This window comes from Podarcis bocagei, assembly GCF_964188305.1.
Source record: "Podarcis bocagei genome assembly, chromosome: 3".
NCBI classification, from domain to species: domain Eukaryota; kingdom Metazoa; phylum Chordata; class Lepidosauria; order Squamata; family Lacertidae; genus Podarcis; species Podarcis bocagei.
The window spans coordinates 88731375-88746999 of record NC_138127.1 but is presented as its reverse complement, the minus strand read 5'-3'; the positions used below and the strand labels follow the sequence as shown (position 1 = coordinate 88746999).

General features: G+C 43.6%; 1 protein-coding gene across 3 annotated transcripts in view; it reads right to left on the bottom strand.

Annotated features, from left to right (window-relative positions):
* Positions 1-2017: 2017 nt before the first annotated feature.
* The window catches only part of ABCG8 (ATP binding cassette subfamily G member 8), a 19331-nt gene continuing 5723 nt past the window's right edge, over positions 2018-15625 (bottom strand). For all 3 annotated transcript variants that reach the window (XM_081188586.1, XM_081188587.1, XM_081188585.1), the window contains exons 3-13: positions 14113-14269; positions 13480-13718; positions 11900-12032; positions 10443-10712; positions 8567-8729; positions 8364-8459; positions 7458-7654; positions 7186-7262; positions 5886-6153; positions 5307-5434; positions 2018-2317 (exon numbers count right to left, since the gene is read on the bottom strand). In XM_081188586.1, coding sequence (XP_081044712.1) covers positions 2177-2317; positions 5307-5434; positions 5886-6153; positions 7186-7262; positions 7458-7654; positions 8364-8459; positions 8567-8729; positions 10443-10712; positions 11900-12032; positions 13480-13718; positions 14113-14269 — 1869 coding nt within the window. In that variant the 3' untranslated portion in view covers positions 2018-2176. The remainder of the gene's footprint in view (positions 2318-5306; positions 5435-5885; positions 6154-7185; positions 7263-7457; positions 7655-8363; positions 8460-8566; positions 8730-10442; positions 10713-11899; positions 12033-13479; positions 13719-14112; positions 14270-15625) is intronic.

Here is a 15625-nt window from a genome sequence, read left to right as displayed (position 1 = left end):
GGTTCTAAACATGCATGCACTGACACAAGATTTGTGATTGGACTTTAGCAAATATAAATTGGTTTAAACCAACCCTTTTCTAAAAATTATTTTGTGCTATGAATTCTATTATTAGGAAACCAAATGGACAGTCCCTTCCACTACCCCCAATCTCTTATCTGAATAAAGTGGTGCATCCAGCCATCAAGACGGCACTCGGATCAGCACCCCGGTCCAGATGTGCACCTGCATCTGTCCTGTGCCTGAGATCCTTTCTCCCTGAGCACATCCATCTTGCTGCATAGGGACCCAGGTGATTTTCTGGTGCTGTGGATTGGCCTTAGCACCACGACCGCAGAACCAAAATGTAATGTTTTGGGTTTTTTTAAAAAAAAAACACCTTACAGCAGAGAATAGTGCTTGTTTCTGGATCTTTTCAAAAACAGAATAGACTACAATTATTTTTAACAATGGGCTTTCTGTGTTGTCAACAATGTGATATTTGTGTGCGTTAACAGTAAGCAAACAACATAATGTATCAATGCTTTCTAAAAGGACATATCAATTGTAAGGGCTGAGTTGCTTTTTTAAAATAAAATAAAAAGACTCAATATATGGGGCACGTCCCAGTTTCTCCTATAGCACCTGGTGATGTACTTTTGAAAAGTTTTGGGTTAAAGCATGACTTTAATGTAAGGTTAGGGCTTATCCAGTCTGCTTCCAGTTTTCCAGCAGAATTTGAGTGATGGTCTAATAGAAAAACACTGTGGTAAAGTACTTATTGATGGTGGGCAGAGAGTGGGTTGAGGAGAATCCTTCTTTATAGCATGATATCCCATCCCTTACGACGACGACGAAGAAGAAGAAGAAGAAGAAGAAGAAGAAGAAGAAGAAGAAGAAGAGGAGTAGTAGTTTGGATTTGATATCCCGCTTTATCACTACTCGAAGGAGTCTCAAAGTGGCTAACAATCTCTTTTCCCTTCCTCCCCCACAACAAACACTCTGTGAGGTGAGTGGGGCTGAGAGACTTCAGAGAAGTGTGAGTAGCCCAAGGTCACCCAGCAGCTGCATGTGGAGGAGCAGAGACGCGAACCTGGTTCCCCAGATTGCAAGACTACTGCTCTTAACCACTACACCACACTGGCTCTCAAGGATGCAGTCCTGTACCCACTTACCTAGGAGTAAGCCCCACTGAACTCAGTAGGACTTACTTCTGAGTAGACACGTCTACGACTGTGCTGTGAATTGCTCAAAATAATTATATCGTAAATACATTAAAGCAGGCTTTGCATCTGGTGCCCTGAGACATTTTGGGCTGTCCATCAGCTTCAGCCAGCACAAAACACCTCAAGGGCACCAGGTTGCTGAAAGCTATATTAAAACGATAGATTGGCAAAGCCTGCGTTAAAAACAACAACAAAAGCTGCGTTCCAAAAGGCAACAGAAATTCAGTTTACACCCTGAGGTTCTCTTCAAATAAAAAATAATCTCCTATGTAACAAAGCATTCTTGGTTGCACTGTAGCTCTTCCTTGAAAGGGTCTGCTCAATTCTCCATGTTATCCAAAAGAAATACAAATAAGGATTATTGATTAGATCTTATACTGGCATCCTTTGACACAGTTGATTTATATAGGGCAGATGTGACTAGGCCTCTAAACCTCCAGAGCTTGATTCCAACGCACATCAGCCCAAAGGCATCATGGAAGGATGGGAGCCGTTGTCTAATATCTGGAGGTGTCAGAGTTTAAAAGTAAGAGATGTATTTCTTTGTGACTTATTGAGAAGCATTTAGAATAGCACCCCGTTCTCTGAAAAAATGCTTCCATATGTAAATCACACAGATCTTACCAGTGACACAACTATCTATGTCATATAGTCCTGAAGACTTGACTCAACAACCAGCTTCCTTCAACCCCCTGCTACAAGAAGAATGTGGCAGGGACATAAATTCAGCATTTTAACCCGTTGTATTTTGCTGCCATCTGGTGGCTTATCCAAATCACTGCACTGCTGAAACCAATTAAGGCAAAAAATAATAATCTTTGCAGCGTTTTAATAAACACAAACAAGAGTTTGTGGACCATTTTAAGTGTTGCCTTTATTGCAAGAGTTAGATCTGGCATTTAATATGGACCCGTGTGAACGCTCTCTCTTCTGCTTTGACTCCTGCCACCGTGATCAATGATGTCATGTTATTATTGCCAGTCCTGGTTTGATTTCTGCTTGATGAACCGGAGAGATAAGTAGTATAAAACCAAGAAGGTGGTGGAAATACTGACCAAGATGAGGTAAATTGCGTAGTGGGGCTGGAGGTCTAAATCCAGAGACTGGAGTACCTGTAAGTCAGTCAAATTCCAATTAAATCAATCAGTTTGAATTCCAGTTAAATAAATTGTAATTGTTTACTCATAAGTGGGTCTCAATCAATTAATTAAATATCTAAATGTGCATGCAAGCGAAACAGTAGATCTGAAGATGAAACCATTATTTGTTCTGAGAGGAGTATGTCTGTATTACAGCTCAATGGTAGAGCATCTGCTTTGCATATAGAAGCTCTCAGGTCCAGTCTCCAGATTTGTCCCCGGTCAAAAATCTTGGAGAGCTTCTATGAGGCAGCATAGACAATACTGAGCTAGATGGATCAATGGTCTGAGTTGGTATAAGTTGGTATAAACACCTTTGCTCTTTGGTACTTGTAGAACTCAGCAGGGAGGAGGATGCGGAGAAAAGTAGAATTAGTTGCCTTTGCTCTGGCGCCATCCACTGTTGGCCTCCTGCCTTACGCCCTACCAGTCTCAATAGGCCCCAATCACTACTGAATTAAATGCTGCCCCGTCCTGTTTTAAATTTTCTTCCATATACATTCCAGGAAAGAAGCAAACCCGTTCTCCTTTTGACATTGCTCTTGTTTCTCTTTGTGTCCACGCTTTGCGGAAGCTATCGATAAAGTTGAGATAAGAGGCTCTTCAGTTACGACTGTCACTGCAAGAACTGTGACAACTCTCTTGATGAGTGCATGAGCATCATTTGAGAGGTGGTGCAGTGCAATTTCTAAACACTGTTTTCCAGCAAATTCACAGCTGAGGTGTATAGAAGGGAATTATTGCTTCTTTAACAAAACAACCATCCTTCCAAATTTCCCCCATCATCCCTCGTTTGACAATCACAGCCACAACAAAACACAAGCAGGCACAGGAGGTTAAAGAAAAATAGTTAGAGGCTCCAAGTTGAAAGTTACCCCCACCCCAGCTGCCAGCCATGATTGAAGAGTCTCGGTTGTGTGAATGGGGCTTGCTAGGAATATATATTGTATTCTTTACACTCAGAAATGGAAAGATGAAGAAGTTCCCACCAAAGAAGAATGGATAACCAAACTGATGGACTATGTTGAATCAGCAACGTTAACAGCTAAAATAAGAGAACTTAGTGATGATTGTTTTGTTGAAGAATGGAAGGCTTTATCAGATAGTTTAAAGAAATATTATAGCTTACACACAAACATATATAGTGGTACCTTGGTTTTCGAATATAATTCGTTCTGGAAGACTGTTTGAGTTCTGAAACATTCGAAAACTGAAAACTCAACAGCCGAAAGCTAGGCCTCAGGATCTTACACTCAGCGGAAGCCGTGAAACATGTTCGACTTCCGAGGCGTGTTCAAAAACCGAAGCATTTACTTCCAGGTTTATGACGTTTGAAAACCAAAATGTTTGTCAACGGAGACATTTGAAAACCGAGGTACCACTGTTGTTGTTGTTTAGTCGTTTAGTCGTGTCCGACTCTTCGTGACCCCATGGACCAGAGAACGCCAGGCACTCCTGTCTTCCACTGCCTCCCGCAGTTTGGTACCACTATACATATTGTGAATTAAGGGGAGGTGCCATGACCTTCCACCCCCCTCCAAAAAAAAATCCCTCCTGCAAAACTCCTGTGCAGCTGAACTGACTGTTCTCAGCACCGATAAGATGATGGTCAGTGAGAGTGTGCGTCTTCAAAGGGGCACGACCAGAGCCAATCAGCTGGTGGGTGCTGGCAGCACTTTTTCAAAAGCGCTACAGGTTGGATGCTGAGAAGGAGCAGAAACAGACCTCGAAGGAGCTTCTTCTCAGCAACCAGAGCCAGCTTCTTTGGGGAAACACTGTCAGTGTCCAGCAGCTGATGGGTGCTGAGAGGCAGTTGCTTGGCAGTCCTCTCGAAAAGGAGTGAGCTCCTTTAGAACTGCATTCTTGCCACCAAGCTATAATCAGGGGGACTTGCGCCCAGGTGCATCTGTTTAGAATTGTAGGGTGTTGCAGAAAGATGAGTGTCCCCTAGTGCTCAGTAAGACTAATTGCCTTTCGTTAGGCAATTCTATACTGGCTTATCGACAGAGGCCTCTCAGTGTTTCATAGTTCAAAATCAATAAAACAATCGGCATCAATAATTGTATTGATTGGATAAAATTGGTATTGTTATAATGAGGCTGCTATTGGAACGATATTGGAAAATCAATAAAAATATTATAAAATAAAATAAATATAAAAGGTACAAATCCAGAGTCGTGTGTGTGTGTGTGTGTGTGTGTGTGTCTGTGTACAGCAAGTCTACAACCTGCACTGGGGTTACGTTCCAGGGGTCAGACCTAAAGCCAAAATCGTGTACAGTAAGCCTGCAACTTGTGCTCATTTTTTCCTATGTGATTGCAACCTTACGTGGTCAGTAAATAAATAAATAATCTGGGAAATCGTGGGGGAAATCAAAATACGCAATGGGGAAAAAATGTCAGACGGTGGCAGAAGGGTGGGAAACAAGAGTTGGCAATCCCATCAGCCATTGCACTCACCCTGGGAGAGTAATTGGGCGCTGTCAGAGAGTTGGAGAGTGAGACAGGGACTGACAAGAGCACGGAGGGCAAGCAAAGTGGTCTGAGAGCAAGGGGAAGGTGATCTGTGCAAATGGAGGTGGTCTGGGAATGAGAGGAGCAGTTTGGTTTTTTTAGGGGGCCCTCCTGGCTTTATGTGTTTTTGCTTTGGGGCACAGTTCCCAGAACTGAACCCTTGTGCAAGTAGCAGACTTACCGTATAGTCATAACCCATTGAGTTCAATGGCAGGTGGGATTGCCAAAGTCATTTTTCCTGGAACTGCATCCCCTTTCCACCCTTTTAATTTTTCTTTTCTTTTTTTTTGCAACATGCATGAAGCTGAATGTGCACAAGTTAAATGCATGTATGGTAAGTTGTGGGTGTGGGTGTGTGCAACACTAACCCAAAATTGTGGTTAACACGTGCACACAATATTTGAATAGCTATATTCTTGAGAAATGTTACCTAGAAAGAAGTGACTTACTAGTTTTCCAGGAACTGGATAGGTGATATTGCCAAAAGTCATCGGGTAAGTGCGTCCTCTAAATTGAACTTGCATTACTCCTTCAAAACTCCACCTGACGAAAGATACTTTGGAAATCCAAGTTGGAACTGGAAAAAGAGGGAAGCAAAGGGAGCCTAATTCAACACAGATCGTGGGCCCAAAGAAACAAGAACTTTGCCCGAAATTGCACAAGAGTGTGGTGCCCAAAATGGCTGCCGTGCTCTCGCAGAAAAAACAGGATGTGCCATTTTTTTCGGTGCAGTTGATGGGTATGCTAGCATGTGACCCCCAGAAAGTTGTCCAGAAGGGAATAATAATAATTTATTACTTGTACCCCATCCATCTTTTGCCCCGGTTACTCTGGGTGGCTGCCAACAGAATATAAAAGACAATGGAACACCAGAAAGCTTCCTGATACAGGCTTGCCTTCAGATATCTACGGAAAGACGTATAAATGCTTAAATGGTTTTCCACCCGTGAAATATGGCATTCCATTGCCATGTCTGCTTCTGTGCATGTAGCTTTCTGCTTGTCGGGTCCCTGGTGTTTCCAGCTTACCTGTCCATAGGTTTTCCAAGCTTATGAAGAAGCCTCCGCTCATCAAAAACATTGTGTACAGAATATTGGCAACGAAGGCCGAGATATGAAATGTTGGCAGCATTGCAGACATCCACATTGTCATGGTCCGGGCGCAGAAAGTGACTAGCATAAGCAGCAGCAGCATAAGGAAGAAACATTCCAGTTCCGGACGGAGGTTTGCTAGCCAGTAGGTAGGAACCCCATAAACTATCATTAGGAAGAACTGTTCTGGAAGTTCTCCTAAAACCTGTTTAAGAAAGGAAACACCATTGACCTTGAGGGGAATGCTCACCAATTTATTCCATATCTGAGGCCAAAAAAAATAAAATGTGACATAAATGGGCTATTGTTTCTCTAACTTTCTAATGCTGGATTTTGGTGGGACAGTGGAGGGGGAACACATGGAAGAGAGGTCCTGGCATTTTACTTTTTTCAGATCAGGAGAACTGCCATCATCTGCCAGGGTAGTGCCAGGAAAATGGGTGGATTTTCTATGTGGCAAGTGTAAGAGCTGGTCAAGAGACTTCTGTTGTTTCCTTTTTTTTTTTTTTTGGAACAGATCAGCAAAGAAGAAATTAGAGACAGAGGGAAAAAATTAAGTGAGGGCTAGGTACTTCTTTTCTTTGCTGAGGTTCCTGCTTGCACCTTAAAAGGTAACACACAGGGCTTTTTTCAGCCAGAACTTGCCGGAACACCTTGCAGGTGGGTGCCATTGCCATTATAAGAGAACAAGGGAGGTGTTCATGGTGAGTTCCGGCACCTCTTTTTCTAGAAAAACAGCACTGGTAACACATATATTGCAAGACTGTTTAAAAGCTGCATTTCAGCTGGCTAAAGATCATTTGTTAAAGCTCAAGGTGTTTTACAATGTGAATTGATTCTATATGCACCTTTTTCTGTGACTGTCCCCTGATCCTAATTAATTGAGTATTATCCTACATACTGCTGCTCTTTCAAGCAGTGGGGGCAGGAGGGGGTTGCATTTATGTATTTAGTTATATGGATCAGCACAGCTGATTGCATTTTGGGACTTTTCTTTGGGACACTAACAAAACATTAACAAAACAAAACAAAACAAAACAAAACAAAACAAAACCCTGTCCTTACAGCACAACATCAACCCATCACTGGCTTTCATTCTACAATTAATCATCATCTTTCCTAGAGTTAATAGTTCAGTGCTTCTCAAATGGTGGTCCATGGCTCCCTATGTCCCAGAAGCATTTCCAAGAGATGAGAGGGGATTGGAAGCCATCTTGCTACAACGGAAGCCAATTACCTTGGCGGAGAAATATGGGCTAACAGGATACAGCCCATCTTCAAAATCCTGATACAGTACAGCTTTTTCAGAATGGCCTGTAGCAGAAAGCAGAAATAAACCATTGTGTTTCTTGTTAGAATGGCAGGGTGCCATTTTTATTTTTTTAACATTGCTATTGCTTTCTGAATTTTTAAAACCTCTTAAAAACTTCTTTTTCAAACGTCTTTTAAAAAAATTTAAAACCTAAAAAAACCCAACTCATCTAAAACTCTTAACGCTGTAAAACTTACATTTTGTTACAGTTTCAACAACCACAAGGTAAGGAATCAGAGCTCCTAGCATAAACAGAAGTCCCGATACATCCGGAATAGACAGACTTTTCTCATGACCATAATATAGGAATCCCATTAACAATGACATTAGAAGAGCCTCAAATCCACGGATCAGCAATGCTGAGAGATCTCGGAAATCATTGGAGATCTGGCGGCTACAAAAAGAAATAACACTATCAACTCTGAGCCTAAATTATCTCCTCACTTCAGGATGGAGAACATATCTATGGCTACCACAATGAATGATGCCCACCCTAGATGCCTTGGGGAGGCCTCTGCTGTCTGACAGCATGATTAATAGGTTAGGTTTGTGCTTTTGGACCTAAATAGACTCCACCTGTATTTCTAGCTACTGCAACCAACCAGATCCCTGTGATCTTGGCCCTAGGACACAAGGTGAGGACCATTCATCCATATCCATAACTGACAATGGCATCAATCTTGGAGGAAGTGTACATTAACCATGTTAGATGGTCATGTCTGATACTGATATAGTGCAGGAATTAAATAGGTAAGGGCCTTCTCTGCAGTGGCTCCCCATCTATGGAATGCTCTCCCCAGGGAAGTTCGCGTGGTGCCTTCATTATACACCTTTAGGCGCCAGGCAAAAGTGTTCCTTTTTAACCAGGCCTTTGGTTGATCTTATTGACACCCAACACCCTTTTAAAATGTGGCTTTTTGGGGGGTGGCTATTGGGTTATTGCTTTTGGTTTGATTTTATATGTTGTGGTCTTGTTGTGAACTGCCCTGAGACCTCCGGGTATAGGGCAGTGTATAAGTTGAATTATTATTATTATTATTAATAATAATAATAATAATCCAGTCTGATATTTGCAATCTTACTGGGGCTTGAAACAACATTACCTTAGCAAAACAGTAAACTGCTGTAACCATCCTGGCAACTGATCGGCCGAATGAGAGTTCACAGTAATTTTCTCCTCCAAAATGAACATAGTAGAGCTGTCAAAAATGGACGGAAATGGGAGATGAGATTATTCCGAAACCAATTTCTTTATATACTGCCTTGATATACCGCCATCAAAGCTCTTTACGGCTCTTGTTTTTACCTCTGTGCAGAAACAGTGACCATGTTGTCTCTTGGTTTGCTTTTCCATAAGTGGTCATCCACGTTTTTAATGTTTTCATGAAACATGGCAGCAAGTGAGCGAGCCCTTTGCCTGCTTTCCATTTCCTTTTCTTCACTCTGCCTCTCGATGCTGATCAAATCAACTGTAAGACAGGATCCTGAGTAAGATCATATAACCCACACATGCTGTTCAGCGTTTTCAGTTTCGTATCTGAATTTACACTTATCTTTTCAGAGGTAATTGAATCCTATCGTCCAATTCTGTTTAAATTCCCTGCCTGTCAATTTAGGATTGTACTTCATGCCCACTGATAATGGCATCCCTGATAGGTGACCATCCAGAAACACTAAGATCCTGCTGGATCAAGCCAGTGGTCCATCAAATCCTCTTCTCACAGTTGCCACCCAGATATCTATGGGAAGCCTGCAAGTGGGACCTGAGCTCAAGAGCTTTCTCTGCTCCTGTGATTTCCAACACCTGGTATTCGGAAGCTTACTCCCTTCTGCTGTGGAGACTGAGGCAGATAATTCATCCAGCTTCTCTACAATCTCCTCGTCCTCCTTTAGCATACATTAGACTGCCTTGTCATCCAAGGGTCTAACAGTCCCCCTAGCTGCTCTCCTGCTACTAATAATGTATTTAAAGAACTTATTGTTTGTCTTTACTCTTTTAGTAAACTCTGACAAAGGAGAGGCTGCCAGCTTCTCTTGTAGTCTGTTCCACCCTTGAAGTAGCCATCATGAAATTCTTGGTAAAGTTTAGTCCAGTGGTAGCCAATGTAGTTCATTAGCTGATGCTATAGACTACAGCTCCCATCAGCCTCAGCCAATATATGACAAGTAAGGATGATGGGGATTGGAATCCACAACTTCTTCAAGGCACTATGTGGTCTACTAGTAGTTTACTCTAATCCTTCTTTAAGATGTGGTATTTTTTTCCTCTATAACTAAACAAGCAGATTATTGGGCTAGAGCACCACTGTTAACCCTAATTCAAGTTTCTCTAAGACAGGCATAAGCAAACCTCGGCCCTCCAGATGGGACTATTCCCATCATCTATTCCCATCATCCCTGGGACTACAATTCCCATCATCCCTGACCACTGGTCCTGTTAGCTAGGGATGATGGGAATTGTAGTCCCAAACATCTGGAGGGCTGGTGTTTGTCTATGCCTGCTCTAAGAGAGTGATTGTTGCATTGCATAACTGCCTCCCTTTTATCCAACTTGTCCTTCTGTCTCTATCTATCTATCTCTGTCTTCCAAACTGGTCTGGTGTCAAACTTCAGGGGGTCTTTTGTATGATGCCAGCTATGGGCCTCCACCTTCCCAGCCCTCTGCCCCTCAACCAGGGCAGGCCAAATCCTGCTTGTGGTGGCACAGGGGAACTATAAATCTATAGATCTACCTGGATTATAGATATTGGAAAACAAGTTGTAGAGGTGGTTTTCTTTGGTGGGGGAGGGTAACTTAAAATGGCAGGTGAACACAGCAGATGAGAACTGAGCTTGGCTTCCATTCAAATGGTACAGCCGCCTGCCACTGAAAAGCATCTTGCGGGGGCCAGTTGAGAGAGAGGGCAGTGAATAGCAGCACAACTGCTTTGGGACACTGAGGGCCTTCCTTCTGGGGTCCTTGGCCAATACCCGATCTGGCCTATTGCTGGCACCAGGGCTTCCCCCAAATCAAACTTTGGTGTTGTTTTTCTGCCTTTCCCATTGCCACTTCCAAAGGTTGAGGGGAGAGTTTTCTAGGCATTAGCTCCTAATCAGACGACATAATCTGATCATCGCTGGCTATCTGCAAACCTTCAGTTTAAACAAATCATAACTCTCCCGGAAGCACTTATTATACCAACCGTAGAAATCTGCAGGATTGCTGTATGTTGGACAAGGATATCCCATTTGTGTGAAGTATTGGACCATGTCTTGGGCGGCACCAGAGTAGACTGTGAGTCCAGATGTCATCAAGAGAACCAAATCGAAAAGCTGGAAGATATCCGATCTTGGCTGGTGAACTGACAGAAGAACTAATCTATTTCCTCTTGCTAGCCTAGACAGCAGTATTACTAGGTTGTGGGCGGTAAAGCTGTCCAGTCCAGCTGTGGGATCATTAAGTATCAAGATTCCTGCCAAAGAGGAAGGAAAGTTAATTCTGTATCTGATTAGGTTGGTAGCTTTCACCTTCATCCTAAATATGTTCTTACATAGCTTGGTGGCCTTGAAGAGGGAAGCTTGCTCTCTTCTGCGCAAACATAATTTAAACCTAAGAAAATGGTCGTGGCTGTAAAGCATTATTTTCTTGTGGTGCTATGCATCCTGATCCCACATTCAGCCAGGGCATGGGCGCATACCTCCTAGGCCAAATGGCGGAGGAAGAGGAGTGCGGGGGGAGTGCACCACCACCACCCGCACGATCTCGGTGGGGTGCCATTGCTGCCACGCCCCCTGCCCGTGCTGGTCACCACGCCCCCGCAGGCAGTGCGCCCTGCCCCCAGGACGTGCACCAGCCCTGCCCCCCACCTGCTCTCCACCCCCCAGTGCTGGAGCATGAAGCTCCACCACTGCCTAGGCCCTCACCCCACTGGAAGTTAAACAAATACACTCCTTTCAGTTGCCTGGATAAAACATTGGTGAACAGATATTTCTGGCCACAAACAACTTTATGATGTGCCCTCCTGAAAATCAAAGACCATTTGTAGAGCTACTCATATTTCCCTTGCCCCTGCAGGTATCTGAAAATGCAGAGTAACAAAGACACGGTAAAATGTACTTCACCATGTGGCCAGATGCTACAGACAACCTTATGTGAGTCATACACTTGAAAGCTAAGAAAGAACATTGTGGGGTAGGTAAAGGTAAAGGTAAAGGTAAACCCCTGCCCGTACGGGCCAGTCGTGACTGACTCTGGGGTTGCACGCCCATCTCGCTTAAGAGGCCGGGGGCCAGCGCTGTCCGGAGACACTTCCGGGTCACGTGGCCAGCGTGACGAAGCTGCTCTGGCCAGCCAGCACCAGCGCAGCACACGGAAACGCCGTTTACCTTCCCGCTATAAAGCGGTACCTATTTATCTACTTGAACTTAGGGGTGCTTTCGAACTGCTAGGTGGGCAGGAGCTGGGACCGAATGACAGGAGCTCACCCCGCCGCGGGGATTCGAACCACCAACCATACGATCGGCAAGTCCTAGGTGCTGAGGTTTTACCCACAGCGTCACCCATATTCACCCACGGCTATGTCAGCACCCTCCTTTATTCAGCACCCAAACCACAGCTCTGGGAAGGAAGCACAGCAGAGATGCTTTTGGACATTCTTACCAGGATTCCATAACAGTTGGACCCCAATGCTCACTCGTCTTCTCTCCCCGCCAGAAACACCACGGATGTATTCATTCCCTACTATTGTGTCCGCACATTGCCGCAATCTCAGTTCTGCTATAACGTCTTCTACCTGAAGAATGAATGAGAGGACAGTGTTCATAGCAGTACTGTGGAATGCCATTTGCAAATAAACATCATAGAACAGGCACCCTCAAACTTGGCCCTCCAGATGTTTTGGGACTACAACTCCCATCATCCCTAGCTAACAGGGTAAGGGATGATGGGAATTGTAGTCCCAAAGCATCTGGAGGGCCGAGTTTGGGGGTGCCTGTTATAGAAGGATCTTGTCCATGGAACGGGCATTGCTGTACATAGACAGGGCTATTTTTCTAGCAAAAGTGGTGCTGGAACTCACTATGAACGCCTCCCTTGTTCTTTTATAATGGTTACAGTGCCCATCTGAGAGGTGCCGGAACTGAGTTCCAGTTGAAAAAAAGCCCTGGCTGTAGAATACAATGCTATACTCAGGAATGGCTTGCCGAGAAAGGGTATGGTGGTTGACACAGTGCAAATGCACCGTGATAACTAAATCCAGCATTCCTACCAGTGTGTTTGCACTGCACTGACTTTTCCACTACCTTGCCTCTCCCTTCCAGTAAGCAAGAGCGACCCACCTCCTGGGAAGCTAGCATAGTAGCTAGCAATCACCTAGCGAGCTGCTTCTGGTTTATATAAAGTTCTGTGCTGAAACACTGTTTTAATTTCTGAAAGATGCCTCCTGAATACTATCTCCATCATGTCCTGCTTACAGAGTTCTCAGAAGGATCAGCTTGACCACTCTGGGAAACAGGAAACTGAACTAGATGGGCTTTTAGTCTGATCCACCAGTGCTCTCCTTCTGCTTGTAATTTGGGGCAGTATTGGACTGATTAGTTAAACTAGCACAAGGGTGCAATGGGATTTCCTCTCTGCTCTCCTGTATGTGTCCTGCAGAGTCCCCAAATCTTCTGGAGAAGGTTGGAGGGAACTCCAGAACAGATTGGGGGGCACAGGAGAGAATGCTACGTTGCACGAGGATAAATCCTTGCACTAACAGAGTGTTCACCTTGACACTACATTGTATGTAGCCCTTTGTTTCCAGGTAATTGAGAAGCAATGACTGCGGTGCTGAAGGACTGTAGTGTGGAAGCAAGCTTGGAGTTTTTGCCTCAGGCACCAACATTGCTAGGGCCAATCCTGCCCTCTACCCCACACAGTCAGTAGCCATTTGCATTTTAAAGAATCGACTTTTCTATCAAGGCATTTCTTTTCCCATCTATGCCTCTCCAGAGTTAGACAAGCACTTGGCATGACAATGTGCCAATTCATATTTTTCCATCAAAGAGCACAAAACAAAGTAAAATTGCAAGCCATCCACAAAGAGGAGATATTAGGTAAAACATGCTCTATCACTGATTGAAGAAAAGAAGATGAATAATCACATTCAGATTAGCTTTTCTTTATCCAAACAACTCATACAGCCACTTAGCTAATGTTATTAAATACATTCTTGACAACTTAATTTTCATTCTAATTACCCTTTTTTCTCTTTGTGAATCTGAAAACATCTTGGGGAGACGCAATTTTGCAATGAACAATAGTGTTTCTCTGACTGTCAGGTTGGGTAGCAGTCTGTCGTCTCGCCGTACGTGGGCAATGCATTTCTTTGCCAGCTGGCGAGTGCAGGGTTTTCCATTTATCAAGATTTCACCTGACGTAATTTTGCCTCCGTGGTCCCTGCAGGTAATCACGTCAAACAAAGACGTCTTTCCGCAAGCTGCAAATATAACAGGTCCAGATGTTAAGTAGCTACAGGAGAACAGTTGCTTCAGGTTCTTCACCCCAAAGCATATATGAATCTAGGGGATTTACTAGATGTAACCAGACAGCCATGTGAATTTCACCCACATTTTCTGATCTGTTCAAATCTAAATTATTTGTACAGAAGATAGTTAGACTGGCGACAGCTGAATCTTACTTTGACAGTGGTAATGGGAAGTGTTTCCCACTGAACTTGAAGACCCCAGGCTGCCTTAAAGGGCTGTCTGTCCTCCATCTGAGGTAGCTGCCTCACTCTGCTCGATAATAGGGCCACCCTTGTTTTATAGTCTTTGAAAATATAGCAAACAAATGTTGAGACTGAGCAGATTAAAAAGGGATTTAATTCTTACCAGAGCTCTCTATGAGAGCCAGCATCCGCCCACTTTTGACTTTAAAACTCATATTTTGTATAGCTGCCACATGGGAATCGGAGTCTAGGCCGCACTTCCAAGGAATTTTCAGCTCCGCTAGTTTCTCATACCAGGGGATCTGTGAGGCCATATTAACCTATGAAAGATGAATGGTGTTTTTGTTAAGTAGAAATGCCTGACGTTTGATGATGGTGATTTGTCAATTGCTCTAGAAGGCTTTATCAGCTAAAAAGTAGAGTAATAATGCTTCAAATAAAATAAGGGGGAATTCACTGTAATTTCTAACAAGTCTAGAGCTGTGGAGGTCTATTGGACAGTATTTTAATCTATCAATATCTAAATTCAAATCCCAGTTCAGTGCTTTTCCAGGTGAAATTTCAGGTGTGATGTTCAGGACTGCAGCCACAGAAATATCCATCATGCTAAATGCTTAACCTTAATTTTATTAAAAAGCAAGGATGCACACTTATCTAGCTGTAAGTTCTATTGAATGCAATAAGACTTACTTCTGATGCTCAAGATTGCAGTGTAAGTCTCTAGCTCTTTGTGGAGATATAATACAATTGTTAATAGGTAAAGGTAAAGGGACCCCTGACCATTAGGTCCAGTCGTGACCGACTCTGGGGTTGCGGCACTCATCTCACTTTATTGGCCAAGGGAGCCAGCGTACAGCTTCCGGGTCATGTGGCCAGCATGACTAAGCCGCTTCTGGCAAACCAGAGCAGCGCACGGAAACGCCGTTTACCTTCCCGCCGGAGCTGTACCTATTTATCTACTTGCACTTTGACGTGCTTTCGAACTGCTAGGTTGTCAGGAGCAGGGACCGAGCAACGGGAGCTTACCCCGTCACGGGGATTCGAACCGCCGACCTTCTGATCAGCAAGTCCTGGGCTCTGTGGTTTAACCCACAGCGCCACCCGTGTCCCTAATACAATTGTTACTAAGAAATAAACCTGCTTCTACCTTCCAACATGTTTGCAAGAGCACTGGCAGATATTAATCCCTGCCTTTTGAAAAACACAATCCGTTCATTTAGTAGTGTAATGTGTTTCAGCTTAGGCTAAAAGGGCTTTTTAAGGTCCTTTCCAGTACTGTAGCTTTATGGTCTCAAGATTGGATTCTGCAGAAACAGAGACTGCTAAAATCATCAGGCCAGTTTCTTTCTCCAGTAAGCTGCCTAGACAGATCTGTTAAGTATATGCTTTGTAATGTAGAGTAATGAGTAATGAACATAACCAATACCAATATGTTAAAATATATATAATTAATACCAATTTGTTAAAAGACATAAGAGAAATGCATTCAAGCACACTGAAAAGTCTTTAGGTTGTGTTGAACTAAATTCTACTCTTAGCAGATCCATTGAAGTTAATGGGCCTATGTTACTGGATCTGCTCTAAGCATGACTATCTTTGACTGCAGACTTATTGGGGAATAAGTTCTGTTTAGTTTAATTCAATGGAGATTGATACTTCTGAGCAGACACATATTG